Source organism: Mixophyes fleayi, chromosome 12 (assembly GCF_038048845.1).
Source record: "Mixophyes fleayi isolate aMixFle1 chromosome 12, aMixFle1.hap1, whole genome shotgun sequence".
NCBI classification, from domain to species: domain Eukaryota; kingdom Metazoa; phylum Chordata; class Amphibia; order Anura; family Limnodynastidae; genus Mixophyes; species Mixophyes fleayi.
Genome location: NC_134413.1, coordinates 28,530,435 through 28,552,524, shown reverse-complemented (window position 1 = coordinate 28,552,524; position 22,090 = coordinate 28,530,435). Strand labels below are relative to the sequence as shown.

General features: G+C 39.5%; 1 protein-coding gene across 7 annotated transcripts in view; it reads right to left on the bottom strand.

Annotated features, from left to right (window-relative positions):
- The window catches only part of SIPA1L1 (signal induced proliferation associated 1 like 1), a 163,032-nt gene that overhangs the window by 26,313 nt on the left and 114,629 nt on the right, over nucleotides 1–22,090 (bottom strand). For all 7 annotated transcript variants that reach the window (XM_075192210.1, XM_075192214.1, XM_075192213.1 and 4 more), the window contains 5 exons: nucleotides 16,672–16,846; nucleotides 8,953–9,056; nucleotides 4,687–4,844; nucleotides 2,247–2,823; nucleotides 1,574–1,848 (listed from right to left, as the gene is read on the bottom strand). In XM_075192210.1, coding sequence (XP_075048311.1) covers nucleotides 1,574–1,848; nucleotides 2,247–2,823; nucleotides 4,687–4,844; nucleotides 8,953–9,056; nucleotides 16,672–16,846 — 1,289 coding nt within the window. The remainder of the gene's footprint in view (nucleotides 1–1,573; nucleotides 1,849–2,246; nucleotides 2,824–4,686; nucleotides 4,845–8,952; nucleotides 9,057–16,671; nucleotides 16,847–22,090) is intronic.

The following is a 22,090-nucleotide window of genomic DNA, read 5'->3' as shown; positions in this document are numbered from 1 at the left end:
ACTATACTTGTTTTGTAGATTATTACTGCATACTGTGTACTGAATACAAATGCCTCGAGTGGTCGGATAGACAATAGACAAGATGAGCACTGGGTCATGTGTTTTGCTGATAATCTAGATAACATGGGACTTGCAACGAAATCTGTGATACACACACACAATGAAGTATGGGAAATCTGAGCTACACACATTCATACACACAAAGTGAAAGCATATATACACATTGATAAAACAGCTGACGCAGGCAATGAATTGTATTTGTTGTAATATATTATGCTTTCTACACTGTGTTATTATATGTGTAAAGACTTACTGAACATACCTATGGCTAATAAGAAAAATTATATTAAATGAGACTTTGTAGAAAATCTTCCTTGACATGATCATTATTCCCTTTTTATACTATGTGTATCAGATTAAATTGAGTGTAAATTGAAATACTTTGGGTTAAAATACCTTGTTAGTGGTAATTAAGGAGATTGGTAATTAAGGAGATTGGCTATTAAATGGTAATTAGCATATTTACCTCACCAATGGACCCTCAGAGCTAACAGAGACCAACAACAGACTCCAAAAAAGCACCCTAATACAGCCCCATTACAATTGTTATACCTAGTACTACAAACAAATTAAATAACTCTTAATACTTGAAATATTTTGCCTGGAATAGTCTGTTGTAAACTCACAAAACACAATGATGCTGCAATTTGACAGAATGGTTGTGTAGCAACATATGTAACCATGGAAACAATGCAGACCAGTTTGTTTCCATGGTTACAATTGCTGCTAAGAAAAGTAAAAAAAAAAACATTTGAGTGGAGTTACTTAAATGGAAACTGAAGACTTCATTGAACCTGACTGTGTCTATGACAATTACAAATAATGTCTTCCAATAAAGGTGTAATATTTGTGTGGATTTCAACTATGGGCCATATTCAATTGTTTAGAACCCCTGCGGCGTTAAAACTATTACCGGTATTACGGTAATAGTAAGCTGGATTTCAGCTCGCGGCTCAGGGAGCTGCGAGCTGAAATCCAGCGAGAAAAGTACTGTAATACTGGTATTTACGCGCACTATTACCGTTATGACGGTAATAGTGCGCGCACCGCGAGATTTTTCGCTATAACGCCAACAACTGAATACGCCCCATCAATTGTTAAAAAGTCCCGCGGCGTTAAAACTAGTACAGTTAATACGGTAAAATCTAGCTGGATTTCAGCTCGCGGCTCAGGGAGCTGTGAGTTGAAATCCAGCGAGTAAATTGCCGTATTAACTGTTTTTCGCGCACGATTACCGTAATAACGGTAATCGTGCGCGGACCGCGGGATTTTCTGCGTTTCCGCCGACAATTGAATATGCCCCTATATGTCATGTTTTTACAAGAGTAAAGTAGAAATGTAACTAGTTTGGGGCCTTTTAAATGTTAACCAAAGTTTTAAATGTTAACCAAGGTAATGAGTAGTCTATATGCTAGATCTCCATTTTATTTTAAAAATCTGGACCTGAATGCACACATTATTCCAATAAACATGAAATAATGTTAACAGATAAAATAAAGAGAATAACTAATACCTGCGTGGAATGCCATCGTCATGCGGTGGGATTATGACGACTTTAACCGTTACTGATGTTCTGAGAAGATCAATCATCTGCTCGTGGCTCAAAGTGGCCACTGCAACTTTACAGATTTCAACCAGTCGGCTTCCTTGCCTTAAGCCAGCCTGCCAAGCATAGCCATAGGGCTCTACCTCAGCAACTATTCCTTCATAGTTCACATGGAATCCAAGCTGTCCCAAACCATTTCTTCTTAGTGTCATTTCCACCGTTTCGCATCCTTTTGTGACAATCTGAAATTTAGAGTCATTAATAGTTGGGAAAAATAAAAATCAGAAAGTAACAATGATTAAAAATAATTGAATAATCAGACATGAAAATGTAAAGATAATAGAGGCACTAACGAGAAAAAGAATAAAGGAAGATAAAAGAGCCATGTGCAAGAGATTGACCCTAGAGTATAAATTGATTATATTAAAAATCCATTTGTCTGCATAAGAGCCATTGTACATGTCAAACACTCTAATATGCGCCCATTAATTATTACTTGTAATGACTATTAATTAAAATCTCTGGCACCTCCAGAACACTTGTCAATTTTTGTGAATGGTGTCTATTTAACGGATTACATTATAAATCTAATATTAGGAGATGTTTGACTTCAGCAATACTTTGCAGAGCTTGATCTTACCTCCAGCCTCTTGACCATTTCCTTTATCTCATCTGTATTGGTGGTGTAACTTCTTATAAATACACACTCCCCTCTCTCATAGAAAATTTTAACAGTTGTATTGTTCGATGTCCATCCTATAACATCTCGACTTGAGCAGTTAAATATAACAGTTTTTGTTTCATGGTCGATCAGAGCCAGTATTTCGTTTGAGATGCACAGGAGACATTCTATCTCCAGAGCACTGATGAAGTCTTCAACTTGGACGCTCCACACAATTGCTCCTGTGCTGTACAGTTCGGCCCATGAGTATGGCTTTGCCTTTTCCTTCTTCTTTGAAGCCAGTGAGATGAATGGAAATTTTCCAGAGGAATCAATAGAAGTGTTGGTGACATTTTTTTCTGCAAGGTCTTTTAGATACTCCTGGTGGGTTCTCGTCGCCATAGCTCGAAACTTCTCAGACTTGTGAGCAGCATTCTCTGCATTAATAACTTTTGCTAAAAGAAAGTCCCTGAATACTGCGGATTTAGGAAAGTTAAAACTTTTTGGGATCGGTGGGCCAAATGCAGGTACATCTCTTGATCGGGTAACAGCAACACTGCAAAATTAAAGATTACAAATAACATGAAGTCATACATGCCTCAAAACCTTACATTAACACTAATATGACTGATGTTTTGTGATCTTTATTTAGGAACTAGGAGATGTAGCAGCATTAGCAAAATGGTCCCACACAGGCCAATTTTGCCACTCAGAGCAAGTGCCAAGGCAAAAGAACCAGTTTCCTAGTTGCCCAAACTGGAGAAATCTGGCTGAGTATGGCTTGGACCAAGCGGCGGCAAAACGAGTTCTGCAGATGACCACATTATGAGACAGTAGCAGTCACCTGCCGGTCAGATTTTTGGGTGTGACCAAAAACAAGTGATCAATTTATATCAGGTGCTTATCAGTCATGCAAAATGCCACTGAACAAATATTAGCCAGGCTGAAAAAAGGTAATGAAAGAAACCAATGTAAATGTAAAATTCCAGTCTGGGTGGACAAACAACTGTTTCTATTTATTTTTCTTATATGGCTTATTTATATAAATACATGGTATGGAATACATGGTTGTGGGCAGCACGGTGGCTAAGTGGTTAGCACTTCTGCATCACAGCGCTGGGGTCATGAGTTCAATTCCCGACCATGACCTTATCTGTGTGGAGTTTGTATGTTCTCCCTGCGTTTGTGTAGGTTTCCTCCGGTTGCTCCTGTTTTCTCCCACACTCCAAAAACATACTGGCAGGTTAATTGGCTGCTAACAAATTCACCCTAGTGTGTGTGTGTGTGTGTGTGTGTGTGTGTGTTAGGGAATTTAGACTGTAAGCTCCAATGGAGCAGGGACTGATGTGAATGAGTTCTCTGTACAGAGCTGTGGAATTAGTGGCACTATATAAATAAATGGTAATAATAAATAAAAATATTGAACAGATCCCTAAATGCACATTCCATAACATTTCCATGATATATTTATGTGCTTTGTCATTAATAATTAAATATAACCCCACCCACTTATCTAAACACTCAAAAATACAAAACAAAACAAATATCATAAAAACATGCATCTTCTACCTAGCACTTGCTTAAATAGGCATATCTGTACCTTGTGAGGTCAGGTCTGTTCTAGGGGTATTTACAAGGATGGACAATGGGTCAAATTTGATTGATGCATGCATAATAGTGCCTTACTGTTAGTAGAATGCTTTGTGTTTGCTATGAGAATGCACCTCCCACCCAAGAAGGCACAACAGTATAACACAGGCCCTAAACCACATGACAAGTATTTTTTTTGTTTCTTTTTTAAGCACTTCCATTCAAATCAAAAAGGTGTGCTAGAAATATTTCACATCTACATTAATATTTCAATGTTCCATTCAGCATAAAGTATTTAACTTAGAAACTGTGTTCTAAATGAAACATCAAACAATAAAACAAATTGCAACAAAAGAAGAACAATGAAAGGAAATATACTGCATCATGCTTTGTTCCATACGCTAATTTATTGGGTGTGTATGTATATCAGCTATAAAGCACAAATAGAACATCTTGTAAACAGACTGTTACATATACAGATATCTTGTCATTGTATAAGTCTACAGCAAACTGAAAGATGCAAATAGGTTCAATCAGTAAAAGTAGTAATTATTATAAAAAAAATAAATAAAAAAAAAACACATACAAAAAGACAACTTCCATCCTTCACAATGGCAATTAGAACTCGCACTTTGTATCACATATAACACAAAGTCTTAATTTCTAGATGGGAACCAAATTTGCACTGTAGACACTAGTACTACAAATATGGTGTCTTTTTCTCACTAATATTGCCAATACTTTCCATCATGTCTGACAGCAAACAGTTAAACAGCTGAGCTGTACAGGCCATGATGTGCCGAAGTGTCCATGCACTGCAGAACCATACCTGTAATAGACAGAGTCCGTACACGGATTGTGAGCTCTTACGATCACGAAGACATGTTGGAAATGAGAGCGGATGTTCTTGGGACTGAACGGCTGGGCTCCATGCTCTTGAAACACTATTGTCACAATATCGTTTCCGATGTGACGCTTCCTCAGCAGCTGCAATTAAAGAAAATCACAGCTTTGGACATTTAAGCGACACAATAGATGGCTTCCTAAAGCTATTCAGCAGAAACGCATGTGATACTGCCTGATATCTTATTCAGAAAAATAGATAATTGCAGATGCAATGCAAATATAGACATTTGTATTCTGTTTTAGGACTAGCAGCCAAACATACATATTCTCCTGAGTATTATGAAATGTAATAGTCTGTGGCAGTCACTTGCATTACATGTACAAGCATGTGTTCATCCCTTAACTATTACCCTTGTGTGAAGTGTCTCATTTGAACAAGTGACAAAACGAACAATAACAACAGTCTATTGAAACGTTTATCAGTACACCTGGTATACAAAAAGATCGACTTGTACCCTGTGGTGGGTAAGACAGGCACTTTTAAAAATAACGTAGTCAATCTTTCCAGACCCAGGTCCCTGACCACCTCTGATGCCTGAAGGCACAACAGTGTTTGTTCATAAACGTGTGAAAACACGCTGTATTAAATGAATAATACATTTCCCATTTAACTTTGAAGGTCCCTCCTATCCTCCACCAGCAGTAAATTCTATTTGTGAACATAAAGCAAGCAGCAGGAATCCAGACTTCCGTTCCTATGGCAACGTGTGCTGACAACCGCTTACTGTAGCGCACTCGTAATTATTTCTCTACGGAGCTGACTGTTTTAACTGCTGTGGGATCTGCATAATTACCTATAACATAGCATTACTTTATTGTCTTCTTCCTATTAGGATGTTCATTGTTGGAAATGGCAAATGGCAGTATCACAAGCCGAAATGGCAAGCTTTTAATGCACCGAGTTTAATGCTCCCTTTATTTTAAAATAGTAAAACAGCATTATCAGATACTGTTTTAAGCTATCCGATTTCAAAGGAATGCGCATTAATTGCATAGGACTGTCTTGTATATTTTCCATTTCAGTCATTTTAAAAGTGTATTTGAATAAGGTCTGCGCACCTTATTGATTTTTTATCTCCTGCTTGATGTCCCCAAGTCTGAAGTGTTCAGTGTCAAAATCACCTAGCCAAAAAGACCATCAGAGTGCATACAGCAGGACAGAGCATGCTAGATTATGTGTGCTGACGTTTTGCAGGGCCGTGACCTGTCCTCTAATGTAAAAAAGTTAGAGGCGATGTCATGATGGGAACGGAGGCAAGCAGGGAGCCGATTGACAGATAGTTATGGTGTGTGGCTCCTATCAAACGAACACAGAAAGATTGTTGCATCACAACCTCTATGTACTATGAAGTCGATACATCCAACTTGTTTTCTCTTTGTTCCCACAATAAAGCATTTTAGGACACACATTCAGATCAACTAAATGGCATAATCTACTTTTTGTTTCATCTTTCTATTTCAAGGCTGGCTTATCTTTTGTTCTGCTTCTTTGTAAAGATATATGTCATTCTACGTTAACTGTATCAAAATAAATATTCCCCAGAAAGTCCATTTTTTCTTTGACATGACCACCCAAATCTTGCAGTTGTTATGGAGAATTTCATGAACAGATGATGTAAGCAATAAGTGCAAATATGTATAGAAGACATGTTCTCTGCACGCAAAGCAAACATGTTTGATTGATTGTTTTTTAAACATAGACTGAGATATATTTTCATCAAACAAGCAGCAACCTCTCACTATGGCTAAAATATTTCCTTAAGCTATCAAGGATAATATTCATCTCTAATGTTTTGCTATACTATTTCTGATTATGTTTTTTTTTACTTTGAAATAATGATCCCTCTTATCTGTTGTCTTGCTACTGACATTGCATGCAATGCTTTTGGATTTCTGCATCCCAAATGAACACTTTTTCTCTACCAGCATCAAACCATTCTTTACAACGTTTCTGAAATGAAACAGATTCATTTATCATGTTGTCAAGATCCATGGTATGTCAAACTAGCTCATGATCTTTATATTATGATGGAAGAACAGCACCCACACATTGTATATGAATTTACAGAAATCCCAATGTAGTAGTTACAAACATTTAATGGACCACTAAGCCTAAAATAAAAAGGTGATACTGTTTAAATAACCACAAAGCCTAAAGGGAGATACTAACAACACACACAAATATAAACGTATAACATTTTCTTAGACGTCTTGTAGTAGTCATATTGAAGGCCACTTTTGGCAGTAATGCCTCTGATAACACACAGTAACCTTGCACTTGGCTACATAAGCTAGTCAAGGTATAGGAACTGTAACAAAATGTCACAAATACTGTTACTATTCCTACTTTAATGAAGACAACTAAAATTCCTTCAATCTCCCTATTTATATCCCCTCAATCTCAATTATTCCTATTGGACTTTTGTTTTTTGGATTTCCTTTATTCTTATACATTATAATATTATAATTATACATCATTATACACATAACATACATATTTTAATTGATATGCTCAAACAATTCTTAAGCTGAAATTCCCCTCTCAGTTAACACATCTATTGTTTATAGTATCATTATCAAAATATCATTATATGTTTAACTTATGACGTTATGATGTTGTCATTTGTAATGTGATTCACTGACTTATGGAAAATTTATATGTTCAATGTCCTTATTATTGTTGTTTTTCCCTTTTAAATACAATAGAAAGTTTTAAACACAAAATGTCTGGCTTTTATGTAGAAGGATGTTATATTACACCCAAATTCTTGTTCAGCAGATAGCCTGCTAGGGGGCAAGAAAGCCGGCCCTAGGTAGCCTGCTAGGTGGCAAGAAAGCCGGCCCTAGGCAGCCTGCTAGGTGGCAAGAAAGCCGGCCCTAGGTAGCCTGCTAGGTGGCAAGAAAGCCGGCCCTAGGTAACCTGCTAGGTGGCAAGAAAGCCGGCCCTAGGTAGCCTGCTAGGTGGCAAGAAAGCCGGCCCTAGGTAGCCTGCTAGGTGGCAAGAAAGCCGGCCCTAGGTAGCCTGCTAGGTGGCAAGAAAGCCGGCCCTAGGCAGCCTGCTAGGTGGCAAGAAAGCCGGCCCTAGGCAGCCTGCTAGGTGGCAAGAAAGCCGGCCCTAGGCAGCCTGCTAGGTGGCAAGAAGGCAGGACCTAGGTAGCCTGGTAGGTGGAACAGTTGGGCCCTAGGTAGCCTGGTAGGTGGAACAGTTGGGCCCTAGGTAGCCTGGTAGGTGGAACAGGTCGGCCCTAGGTAGCCTGGTAGGTGGAACAGGTCAGCCCTGAGTAGCCTGGCAGGGGGCATAGGCTGACAATGTATAATGGCAAGGTTTATAGTCTGGAACAAGTTGGCCCAGAGTGTACGTCACAGTATGACTTGCACAATTTGCTTAGGGAACAATTGGAAGGTGGGAGGCTGTTTGTTCCACTTCTCTTAATCAGTTGCACAACATATTCAGTCCAGCTTTTCTCTTTGCCAGCCCAGGTATTTTGTTTAGCTCCGAGGAGCTGAATGAGTAATAATTGGCAAATCTGTACTAAAAACAGTCCTTTGTAAGCCTTTTGCTTGCAGAGTGTCAATCGTTTATTGGGTGATGGGCACAATAGTTGGTTGAAAAACCTGTAGCGTGTACCCTGCCTAATCCCCACCACTTTGCATGTCAGTTTGTTACCGTATAAAGTATATTTGTGAATACTGTCAGTAGCTCTTGTATATGGGGTGACTTGTTTTATAGGTGTTGTGGTCCTTTTCAATACAATAAAGAACAGACATTAAGACAATTGGACATTGCTAGAAAGAAATTTCATTTTATTGAAAAATGTTAACCTTTAACTTCTAGTGTCATTTGGAGCCCAAATCCTCATTCGCTGTATACAGCCCTTTAATAACCAATGTAAAAGGAGGTGAAAGTTGTACATATGTAATTACAAAGTCACTGATGCTCAGACACTAATTGGCCACAAATTGCTGCATGTATGGTAACAAAGAGACAGCTCACCTGACCACATATATAGTGCACTATGTAAACATATAAATAATTAGTAAACAAGATTGCTGGTGGATTGCCAGTTTAAGCAGTGTATCCTAATCATACTACTCTGTGCAATATAACACAGATTGTTTTCACAAGCATTATTGACCCGTCAATGCTGCAGCATTATTCTTTATTAGAGTGCAGATAAAATTACCTTACCTGTTGCTTGTTGTTTGGCGTGTATGGCAGCATGGTAGAGACGTGAAACATTATCTCGTAATCCTTATATGTAGTATAAAGAGAGTGGGTACCAGTTGAATCAGCTGTGAACATACAACAAAAGTTTAACATATTAATGTATTCATGGCACGGATAGAAATGTAATCTTCATGTGGCATTTAGCATTGCAATCAGCGCTGGTAGCTGAATTCCTCATCCAGGTATCTTATGAGCAGCAATAAGCACTGTCCACTATGCTCCCATAATAATTATAAGTCAAGTTAATTTTTTTTTGTTCTCTCCTATTGATGGGGATATGGACTACAAAGTAACTAAATGTAAAAATCATGTTGATTCAACATAAAAAACAAAAAAAAAAAAAGATTCTTAGCAGAATGTCTAATCACATTTGTGGATATGGAGAAATAATATTTTTCTTCAGCTTGTTGATAAGTATTTTGCCACATGGAATCATCTGATCAATGCCTTCAGAATCCCTATAATGGATTTAGAGGATGTTTAACTGCAAAGATGGAGCAGCACCATTTATAATTGTTGCTGAGCCACAAAGTAATTGTGCATTTACCCTTCTTGTGGCAGTAATTTAATTGTTTAGTGCATCATAAATATATACTATTGTTACTTACTGCTTTTTTGTTACATTTCTTTGTTATTAATAGAATATAGCAGTATATTTTTACTTTGCATTAGACAAATACTGTAGACAGTACTAATGACTAATGTCTATTGTGCAATGTATTATAACCACTGTGCCATGATTAAACTCTCTTTGTGTTCCCCAAATCTGTCCTTGATGCATTGTTTTATACCTTTTTGAGTCTCAATCAATGTATCCTCCCTCCATACACCAAATTAAAAGGCCCATCCATTGTTTTCTGCTATTTGTCTTCAGCATTGTGCCCACACTGTCTTCTTTATGAGCTGTGCTCTGCTCCTTCAGTGCATGTCAATACATACAATACTCACAATAAAACAGTTTTAACAAAAACTCTGTTCTCTTACTGTAATATCAACCACTTAAAACCAGACATATCAAATACACACGCTGCATGTAATTATCATGCAATGTTTACAGCACTTACCATGCATCCATAAAACATGCATTTAAACATGCTGCAACAATGCCATATGGCATCTGTGATTTTAATGGCTGTCCTGGCAACCATAGGCATTCTATTATGGAACAGTTTTTAAATTAGTCATGTGACACAGAGGGTCTGTTTCCTAATGGAGTTCACGAAAATATATTTATGCATTAATCGCAACTAAACTAGCCGAATGTTGGGGTTCCCATGCAAAGACCCCATATAGTTGCCTACTATCCCGGTATGTCCGGGAGACTCCCGAATTTTTGGGAGCCCTCCCAAACTCCCAGGAGGACAGGGTAACCTCCCGAACCCTGTTCGCTTCCTTAGTGAAGTGGGTGGGGGCAGGCTAATGCGGCATCTGGCCCCGCCACCTGCAATAATAGGCCAAAATGTATATTGTGTAGCAGGGGCGGGTGTTAATGACTTGATGAACATGGCCATGGCCCCAAGACATGACCAACTTTGGAGTTCTCCCAGAGGAATGATCTCCAAAGTTGGCAAGTATGAAAGACCCTCTCCCTATTTCAGGAGAAAATCAACCCAGCCAGGGTCATATGGTGCTTTAGAGCTCACAGTCTGGAACTAGAAAGTCACCGCCTGCAGATAAAGACTGACAGATAAGTCCTGCCAAGTCCACTATATCTCTTGGTGTTTACATTCACACTCCCAACTATGAGCCCTGGAGGATTATGGGACAGCCAGCACTGGCAGAGTTGAGTTGCCCTTTAATATGGCGATTCCAGGCATGGAACCTGCAGGTTTGTACTAAATGTGGGGCTTCTTCTAGAACACATCGCTCTCCTGCTGTAAGGTTTAGAGAAAGCTGATCAGAGAGAGAGCAGATTGCATATTAAATGCTCTCTCTCCCAGGCAAAAGATGTCATAGAGGAACTTTGTGTGGTAACAGGTTCTCTTTCACAGTCCTATTTATGATTGGGAGTAAAGCCAGAGATAGAGCTCCTCAGAATCTATCAAGGAGTTATTGTCGCTGACAGGCTCAAATGTGAAGAGTTCTGCCGAGCTTGTCTCAGCGAAAAACTTCACCATGCAAAGTTCTCTTATCGCTATCACCATCTCTGGATGGCGAAAGTGGAGGAAACCAGGGGGAACTAGGAAGCTATCATTACAAATCATTTTCTATTGCTGCAATATAAAATCATTGTTATTGCTGCAAATAGATAAAGAGGCCTCTCACTACTATTAGATTCTGACAATAGGAAAAAAGGTGCTTGTTATCATCACCAAAACACATCTAAAATGAAAATACATTTTGTAACATTGTAAGATGGTTCTAACCAATTTAAGCTCAGTAACTCTCTGGAGTAACAATCAACAGACTTCAGAAACAAATCTGGTGTGTGTAGAGAAAATAATTCTTCCACTGGAACAGCCAACAGTGTAACATTGTAACGGGGGGGGGGGGGGGGGGGGGGGGCTGTTGGGACACCCATATCACATAGGATTTCTGAGTTCATTAAGCGAGAACAGTGATAGGCAACATGGGATTTTGCCGGAGCCGCATGGGCAGCCCTTCTAACCTTTAAAAGGGTGCACCAGCCTGTAATAAGATATCACCAGGCATTTTAAACAAGCTATAACAAACAGATCTGACAACAAAGCAAGATGGAGTTGGGGGCCGCATGTTAAGATTTGGGAGGATCACATGCGGCCCTGCAGTCGCCTCTTGATCATCGCCGAGTTATAATCTGGATGCTATGGGCAAATACTCCAGTTTTTATTTTTAGAAGGTTTGATAAATCCACTCCTAAATGGTAAACCGTGGCATTGTGTGTGTGCCAGGGGTGTATGGTCTTTACTTGAGGGAATATAGTTATGTTTTTATTACAACCTACAGCCCCCATGTCCCACCACCAAACTAGACTGTGCAGTATTTCACTGTTGAAGGTTTGGAACTGTCCACCTAAGCAAGAATAATATTTTGTCACTTACATGGGTGCAATTTACTAACAAAAGTGCAAAAACCATTAGCAGCCAATCAGAAATTGTCCATCATTTCCATGTCATTTATGAACACAATGCTAATTGGTCAAACACTATAATAAAATCATCTCATATATTAGAACTTAAGATTTTTGAAATCGAAATATGCGATTATAAAATTTTTAATGAGTGTTAAATGGCAACTGCTCAGCTAATTCTCATTTAATAAATGAATACATGCCCATAACCCATATTTAAATGCTATGTTAGGTAAATAACGGTATGCCCACACAAAGCATAGATCAAATAACTTGCTTCTGCAGCAAATACAAGGCAGGCTAGCTTTGTTTCCCAAACCAATGTAACTGCAACAATGTGTCTAGATTTTACAGCTGCTGCGTATTGCTGCCAGGAAAGGCAAATGAAAACATGGTTGTTCAACACTGAACTGTTCCAAATGTGAGCTGAACCGTGCGTAAAACTTGCTGCAAAAACCAGCCCCACAATCACTTCCAATACGCTGAATCAACAGAGCTGCGTGCCAGGGAATACTTTCTGGAACAATGAGTCATTTCTGGTGGTGGTCTAGGGTTTGTAGACAGATTGGTGGGCATAATTTCCCATCCCTAATGAGTCAGTTGAAGTTAAATATTCTTGCAGAAGCAGAATAAGAGAACGCTCAACTGTTTTCGATCTTTTGGTTAAGCAACATGAGCAATAAATGCATTTAATTGAATCTTTAGTTTTATCTGGTCATTCAACCAGAGCACATTTGGCTGAGAGTAGTAATTGGGGTTTGAAATGACTGCCTTCAAGAGGTCACTATACTAGCCACCAATTTCTCTAGGAGTAGAAAATTAGCCAGTTACTCATCTAGCTTGGATGTGAACCATGCTGCCACCCTTTACCGTTGATGAGGGTCGGGCTGGCCTGCCAGGGAGCCGGGGTATCCTCCGGTGGGCCCCGACACCTGATTGCTCCCCTGTTTGTTGGTGGGGAGAGCAGGTACTTTAAAAAATAAATACAAATACTCCCGTGATTGCGGCGCCAGCGCCCCTCCTCCCTGCTCCGTTCACACTGAACGTCGGGCGTGACATAATCACGTCACGCCCGACATTCAGTGAGGAGCAAGCAAGAAAGAAGACAGAAGAGAAGAAAGAAGCCAGTAAGAAGGTAAGAAAAGGAACGGAAGCATGGGGAGGAAAGCAGGATGGTGCTTAGTGATGGAAGGGAGGTGGGGGGGGCGAGTAGGATGGCACATAGTGATGGTGGGGGGGGCGAGTAGGATGGCACATAGTGATGAAAGGGGGGGGCGAGCAGCATGGCACAGAGTGATGAAAGGGGGGGGAGCAGCATGGCACAGAGTGATGAAAGGGGGGGGGAAGCAGCATGGCACAGAGTGATGAAAGGGGGGGGGAGCAGCATGACTGATGAAAGGGGGGGAGCAGCACGGCACAGAGTGATGAAAGGGGGGGTGAGCAGCACGGCACAGAGTGATGAAAGGGGGGGTGAGCAGCACGGCACAGAGTGATGAAAGGGGGGGGTGAGCAGCATGGCACAGAGTGATGAAAGGGGCGGGAGCAGCATGGCACAGAGTGATGAAAGGGGGGGGAACAGCATGGCACAGAGTGATGAAAGGGGGGGAGCAGCATGGCACAGAGTGATGAAAGGGGGGTGGGAGCAGCATGGCACAGAGTGATGAAAGGGGGGGAGCAGCATGGCACAGAGTGATGAAAGAGGAGAGCAGGATGGCACAGTGTGATGAAGGGGGGGAGCAAAAGCAGCATGGCACAGGGTGATGAAGGGGGGGAGCAAAAGCAGCATGGCACAGGGTGATGAAGGGGGGGGAGCAAAAGCAGCATGGCACAGGGTGATGAAGGGGGGGAGCAGCATGGCACAGAGTGATGAAAGAGGAGAGCAGGATGGCACAGTGTGATGAAGGGGGGGAGCAAAAGCAGCATGGCACAGGGTGAGGAAGGGGGGAACAAAAGCAGCATGGCACAGGGTAATGAAGGAGGGCCAGGAGAAGGGGGGAGCAAAAGTAGCTATTGTCCATCATTTCCATGTAATTTATGAACACAATGCTAATTGGTCAAACACTATAATAAAATCATCTCATATATTAGAACTTCTTAACATTTTTTAAATCTAAATATGTAACTATAATATATTTAATGACTGTTAAATGGCAACTTCTCAGCAGGAGAAAGGGAGAGCAAAAACAGCATGGATGGCATAGTGTGATCATAAGGGGGCACAGCATGGTGATGAAGGGGCATAGTAATGTGTGTGTGATGGCACAGCGGGCTTTTGGCAATGTATTGTGTGCGAGGTAGGTGGTGGCTAATTAATGAGTGCTATTTTGTTTGTGGGGTGATGGTGGGGCAATTTCATTTTATAATGGGGACTATTAATTTAAGATGGGGTGGTTTAGGGGCTATTAATTGATTGTGGGGCTGAGTTTGAGGAGCGTGAGGTCTATTTATTAAATGTGAATATTAATTATTTAATGGTAGTGACGGTTGTGGGAAATATTTATTATACGTAAATGCTATTAATTTATTGCTGGGGCTGTTTGGAGGGAGGGAAATAGGTTTATTTATTAAATGGAAATACTATTACTTTAATGTTGGGGTTGGTTGGATGGAGGAAGGCTTAAGTATTAATCGTGGGTCCCTTTTGATTTAATGCCGGGGCTGGTTGACATTTTCTAAATGTACCCATTTTTTCCCCCAAATAGGGCCCCCAACATTCCAGGATCCAGACAAGCCGAAACCAGCAGCCACAGGTGGTGAAGTTGACAAGAACAGGTAGGAGAGAGCAAGATAGTCTGTCATATGTTCTGATTCTAGTGGGACAATCCGGATTTTTGGAGACACTTCTGCCCAATCTAAGGGGCAGGTCAAGACTGTGTATTCTTCATATACTACACTATGATGCTAGCTGTCCTTCGTGGGCTTACCACACCCAGGTTTGGTTACACCTCTCTAGTGACTGGCCACAACCCCTCTGGTGGGCCCCTACCATTGTATTCCCCCTGTGGGCCCTTCATGCCCCAGTCCGACACTGCCCTTGATGATAATGTTGTAGCCTCAAAGCAGCGGACCCTGGGAAGTTGTGAAAGGTGGGATGGAAGGTGGCAAAGACTGCAGAACATAACTTTGAATGCTAAAACCATCACCACTAAATAGTAAACCAAATAGTAAACCATGACCCCTCATTCAGGAGATACTTCATCACAATAGCACATATATTTCAGGATATGCTCACTTAAATTGCCACAAGATTGCATTTGCAGAATGACATCCTGGAGAACTCTTTATAGAAACTGCAGTCTGCCAGGATGTTAGACAGAAATTAGTGTACAGAGCTGTGAAATGCATCCCAGGGAATCCCAAAGATCAGTTTGTATTCCACAATTATCCTTCGCTATATATCCACCAATATTACACGCACTGATGGGAATAAGGATTTTCCCAAATCCCAGCCGGGGGTTTCCCAGTCCAACAATTCAGGGTTTGGGGGGACCAATACAGTTGTGTTAAAGAACATTTAATTCTTCTATAAGTATATTTTCCATACTCTGCACACCCAGCTGCCTGGTGTTGTATTCTGACTTCATGCTTCATTAAAGTTCAACTTGTCAGATGTGACGCTGCAATTCTCAGACCAAGGAACGCTGAGCCTTCTTATGTGGTTTCTCACAGCTTACATAACTCCTATCCTATGTTACCACTAAACCTGATGATAGCGGCACTAAACACATAGCAAAGATTGCATTGAATGACTAAATGACTGCTGAGATACGTGATAAACTGAAATATAGATAACACAAGCTAGCAATAATATACCTGGTAATCTTGTTGTACTTGAATCCGTCAACCTGTGTAGAGCACCTGTTACCTAGGAGACTACAAACCAATCACTCACTTTCAACTATGAAACTTTAATATTGTATCCACTCCTCTCATTGCATATCTGGACCAGTCCTACAAAAAGAGAAGCTCTTCCCTGTGGCTAAGAAGAAATCATAATAGTCCCATATCCTGTGTAATCTCCCTATAGAGGCTAAATGCTTATAAACAGATATATGTAAAGTTCCATATTCACCAATTCACAGAAAATATTACTGGAACTCATAAAAATAAATAATTAGCTAAAAAAAAGTAAAAAAAAAAAATAGGAATAGGGTCAACGTTACATGAGTGAAGTTACTGGCGGATGCGAGATTTGCGGATGCAGACGTGTCACTGTGATCCGTCAACACAGCCCAACACCTGAACGACTGGACAAACATTCTCTTTTATTTTGTAAAACACACTAGAAAAGCGACAGAATCTGATTGGCTGCTATGGGCTACATCACCTTTAATCTGTGCACAGGTTTTCATAAATGCCCCCATTACTGCTAGCAAAAACCTATTTACTCTATTTGGCATATATCCGGATTGCCTTGTCATTTCTCACACTGCTACTACGCAAATCTTATATAGTTAGCAGGCTTCTAAACAACAATAATTATTAGTCTTTAATATTTGAAAAATAATCAATCGTTCAACAAAAACAGGACAAAATGTAAAAGGCATAACAGGTAGGGTGTGATATTTGGGTAATGCTAAACACAGTAGTGCATTTTTCTTGCTGAAGTGGAGGTAGCATTTTGCTCTTACTTTTGGTATCCAGCTGAGCTCTGTACTTTTCAAATCCTTTAAGTCGCACCCGTTCTCCCAAGAGCTGGAGGAATTCTTCGAAGGCTGGCCCTGCAGCCTCATTATTGTACATTTCCTCCTCTGTGCTTTGACCCGCTTTGCAGTACATAATGCCAACTTTTAGCTGGTAGCTTAGCTGTAACAAGACAAGTCTATTAGAGGAAAAGATGACAATACAGATTCATATCTACTATCCACTTTTACGCAAGACTATTCTTATTGATGTTTCAAGAAAGCACAGCATTTAGGAGTTTCTAAACATTATTATCCTCTATTTATATAAACATCACAAGTTAATGCAACTGAAGAGCTGCAACCTCAATTCATATGCTACTACAGAGATATCAGACCCTTAAACACCAAGTGATGTATCTGGATGTCATTTAGAACAGGACAATTAATGTATCTTGGCATCCACTGTTGGTCTTACTCTTCATTACATTAGGGGTATATTTACTGTGTGGCGGTTCCGTAGAACTGCTAATTCCTGGCGCTTTGTAGACATTTTTTAAAACAGGGACTTTTAATAAAGACAAAGACCATTGGGTTGTGTCTTTAAAAAAAATTGCAGTTTGAAGAAAATACCTTCAAAGCGACGGGAATTAGCAGTTCTACGGAACCGCCACATAGTAAATATACCAAGAGCGGGTTGATGACAGTTATCACAAATTACTACTGGGTTGTAAAGATGTAAGAATGCACCAGATAAAACCATAGGAGGAACATGTGAACAGGAAAAACCAGTCAATGGTCTTCCGTGAACAAGTGACATGCATTAACTTATTGTTTGGTCACAGACTTTATTCCCGTTGCTTTTGCACTTAACCCTTCATATTATGCCCTTATATCCATGCCTGCGGCTGCCTTTTATAACCATGTATTACTGCACGTGGCTGGATACAGAGACTCACCATGCACTGTTCCCAGATATAGTCATGTTACTATGAAAATTGTAAAAGAGCAATGTACAACATGTAGTCAAGGTTGTCATCATCTACAACCCAAAATATAGACTGATTACTAGACGCATAATAGTTTTGTCCAATTCTAATCTATATAACTCAAGAATACAAATGGATATCATGGTATGTGTCTGCTATTCTGGGAAACACCGTCAATGACACTGTAATTAAGTACTTAAAGTACTTCATTTTAATCACTTTATTTTTAACAACGTAAATATAATAAACAAGTTGATTGGGTATTTATTATCACACGACAAATATTTTATTAGTAGTACAATCTCTGTTAGAAGACAGATACATGTTGACCCTTCATAAATGGCATGCTGACTCACACGGAAAAGATTAAGAAATCCTATCTATGTGATAATCAAATTGCAATGGATTTGGGCAATCTTGTAAGGTACAAAACAAAAAAACATAAGATCTACAACCCCACCTCTCAAGTCATCCCTTATACCAGTTTTAAGTCAAGAGTAAGTGAAAGGGTTATTGTTTCCTTGCCCACTGTCTACCTCCATGTACGTCATTGTAGATACAGTTGTTTCTATTCCAGCAACAACAATAGTCACAGTGTTAATATTGGCATGTTAATGGCCAGTCTAATAGGCATTTTGAGAGAGAGGAAACCATTCCATGGAAATTGGGACAGAGCCCACTTCAATTTTCGACCCCAGCCTCCTTGACTGGCCTACACACAAGAAAGTTTCTATTTAGAATACGGCATCCTTGGTAGAAAGTGAGGCAGCACATGTCTGGTACACCAGTATCATCAACATTTATTAATATAGCGCCAGTAGATTCCGTAACGCTTTACAATTGGGAACAAACAGTAATAAAACAATACTGGGTAATACATACAAAGAGGTAAGAGGGCCCTGCTCGCAAGCTTACAATCTATGAGACAATGGTTTGATGGACAAGGGTAAGTGCTACATCAGATTGAATATTTGTCCAGCTATAATGCAAAGGTTACAAAGTATTTAGTGGGCTGTATGCTCAGTATGCACTGAAGCACTTATTCACGTAGCAATATTTACATCACATTTATATCAATCAGGTATTATTATCTGGGGCTATTAGCTTATAACATTTGACAATAAAATAACTTTCATATGATCTAAATATTGAAGAATAATATTTTCTTGTTTAATATAAATGGGAACTACACATAAATAGAAAGTTAGGCTTGATTCACTTCAATGCAATCTTCAAATAGGTTATGGTCTGTAAAAATTGGTTTATGTAATAAACTATGTAATATCTGTTTATGTAAGGCATTGTTCCATTTTACAAAACATGATCTCAGACATTAAATGATATTGCCTATTTAACAGTTTATATGGCCTGCTATATACTTCTAGTGCACCTGTTCCCTACACACAGAGGCGGCAGTGGACTGAACAAAGATTTGGAGAAATACAAGAATGCAGGAGAAGACGCTTTAAACATTTCCCACCGTCACACACAGTAAGTTCATTTGGAACCAACTTGGGAAACTGCTGACTGTCTACCTTTCTGTACAGCAATCTGTAATTTTCTGTGCACAGTAAACAAGCAAGATACAAGCTACACTTGTGTTAGACTAATTGAAGGGCACCTAGTCAATTTGTGTGTCTAAAAGTGACATGAACGAAAGAATAATTTACACACAGTTTAGGAGGCTGAGAACGTACATACAGTTTTAAATCATGTGTCAGCCTAGTAATGCGCAACACCCCAGCCATGACCCAATTACCATTGCAGATTTTGCACATACAATATTCAGGCGTTTACATACAAAAGAACAATTCTGCAAAGCATTAGCAATAGATAAAATCTTCAAACAGTGTGTTCGTTAAGGATCATTTATTTATTAGAAACGCCAAATAACTGTTAAAGTACAACTACACCAGCCCGCAATAGCTACATCATAGATGTCCTGTGTTAACAGAATCCCTCAGTCTGACTCTATAATAAGTCATTTTCACATATACATCCCTGCAGTCTGTGTGGACAGCATAGGAGGCACAGCATATGGACAAATGGATTTCTATGACGCACTTTCTATGGTTTTCCATTATTTTGGTCACTTTGGAGGCCCAAGAACATTTGTCTGATCATTCCTTAAAATGCTGTGCCACTCATCCAAACAATCGTCCTATAACTTATTGAAAATATAGCACTGTGGCACAGTGGCTAGCATTGCTGTCTCACAGCGCTGGGGTCATTAGATGGATTTCGAGCAGGGCCCTGTCTGTGCAAATTGTATGTTCTCCTCGTGTTTGTGTGGGTTTCCACTGGGAGACCCGATATCTCACAAAATGGACCCTAATCTCTATGTCTTTATAGTAGAGAATTTATACAGCAACCTTCACTGATGTCAATGATTATGCTTTGTACAACATTGTTTAATATGATTGGCTCTATATAAATAAAATAAAATATTGGATATATGTATTGAAAAAGGTTATGTATTTCATGGTTCGTGTTTTTTCCTATTAATATTGTATAAATTGTTTGGTAATTAATCATGAGCCTTATTGTAATTAAAGGGCTCATGATTGACTGATTACATTAATATGTTGTTAGCCTTATATTAGGTATCTACAATGTAGTTTTTCCATGTATTAAGATCGTGGCCAAGCTGAAACCAGTCACACGTTTCTTTTATTTAATCTTCAGCAGTACAAGATGGTCCTGGTTCTATGAATTCCAGTACCAGACTTCATCACAATGAACAGCTGGAGCCAGGCACTTCCAGGCCTGCAGCAATTTGGTGGCCTATCACTACCCAATTTGTTTTTTTCATGTGGTTACCCAGGACCCAGCACGATCAGATTCTGCAACTATGGAGTCTGTAGAAAGTCTCACTAGGCCACTGATATTCATTCAGTGCACTTAACTACTAAGCACCATACTAGAAACATTTGCTTTGTCCTCATGTCATTTATTATTTAAGGTGACAACCCCCGAAGTATTACTAATTGTATTAGCATGGGGTCCTTCTTTTTGGAAAACAGATGTTTCCAGGCATATTGGAGAGGTATGTTACAGTTCATTCACGCTCATCTGTTTTCCTCATATAGCCACAAGTCGTATTATGTAAAATGTGATTCTGACCACGGCAGAGAGAAGCTTACTGAGACTTTATACCAAGAATGTTGTTTTATTACAATGAAGACGCCCCAGTACCTCCTCTATCTCTCTCTCTTGATGGGTTAAGAATTTTAATGATTAATTGGTTTTCCACAAGCTAAGTGCCAGGAATGTTTTGCCTTAAATCTTGGGATCTATGGCTGTATTGCCTTCTGTCTGCTAATACTTCTATTTAGTTATGCATTTTGCCCAAGGTATGTCTCTCAATGTGCTCTTTGTGTTACTGTGGCCAAACTATGCAGCACTTTCAAAAGTCATACATAGATTAAACTTAATGTATGCAAACAAGCAGATACACTTACATGTTGGAGCTTTATAGGATAGAATATAAGGTCTGGGTTTCAAAGTTATTTATTAAGTAACAGATTTATTATGTCTTAGGGTTTACTTTTTGTGAGTAACTAAGACCGTTTAACCTGACCTCTGCTTTCAGACTTGTTTGCTCTCCAAAACACTTCAGAAACTTCCAAGATAACAATTTTTTTTTCTGCAGGGCAAGTAAACTCAGGAAGGTGCAGGGACAGGCGGATGAAGGATTAAGACTTCATTTTTTTAAGCACAAAATGTTTACACGTACTAAACTTTATTTACATCTCTACTCGACATTAAGGAGTCTGGCGCCAGGTTTCCCTGGCATGCAGGAAAAATGTTGCAGAGCTATATTAAGCATGTCATTGAGATACAACACACACAAAAAGCAAGTTTTGGGGCTTACTATCTAGTTGACTTGAACATATACATATTATATTAGACAGATTCTGCACAGGAATGTGAGATAGGAAGAACTCAATGCGACAGTAAGGTAAACCACACACTAGTTGTTGCCCAGATATATCAGGAACAGCAGCTAATAGTTGCTTGCGAGCAGAGTATTCAGCATTCAGCCACCACATGAGAGTAAGCTGGGATCTATGTAACAAGTAATGGGGTTGTTGGTTCGACCTTTTTAAATATGTATTTCTAAAATAAGCTCCAGTTTCTGAAAAAAACCTCTTAATTGTTTTAGTGAGTAAACAACACACTGAAGATAACCAATAAATATAAAAATTAAATCACTACTTATCCAATAACGTGTGGTAAACCACCGCTGACTCACTGCTCTGGAGGAAATATGTGCAGAAAACAGCTGTTTATATAGTGGCTCAATATGTTAAAAGGAAACACTCCCTATTTCAAATCTTACCCCGAAGTATTAATAGGATGCTTCGCAAATAATCATCCTTTTTGTGCGGTCTTATGCCAGGAAATAAAACACACCCGTAGGACTTATTCACACCTAA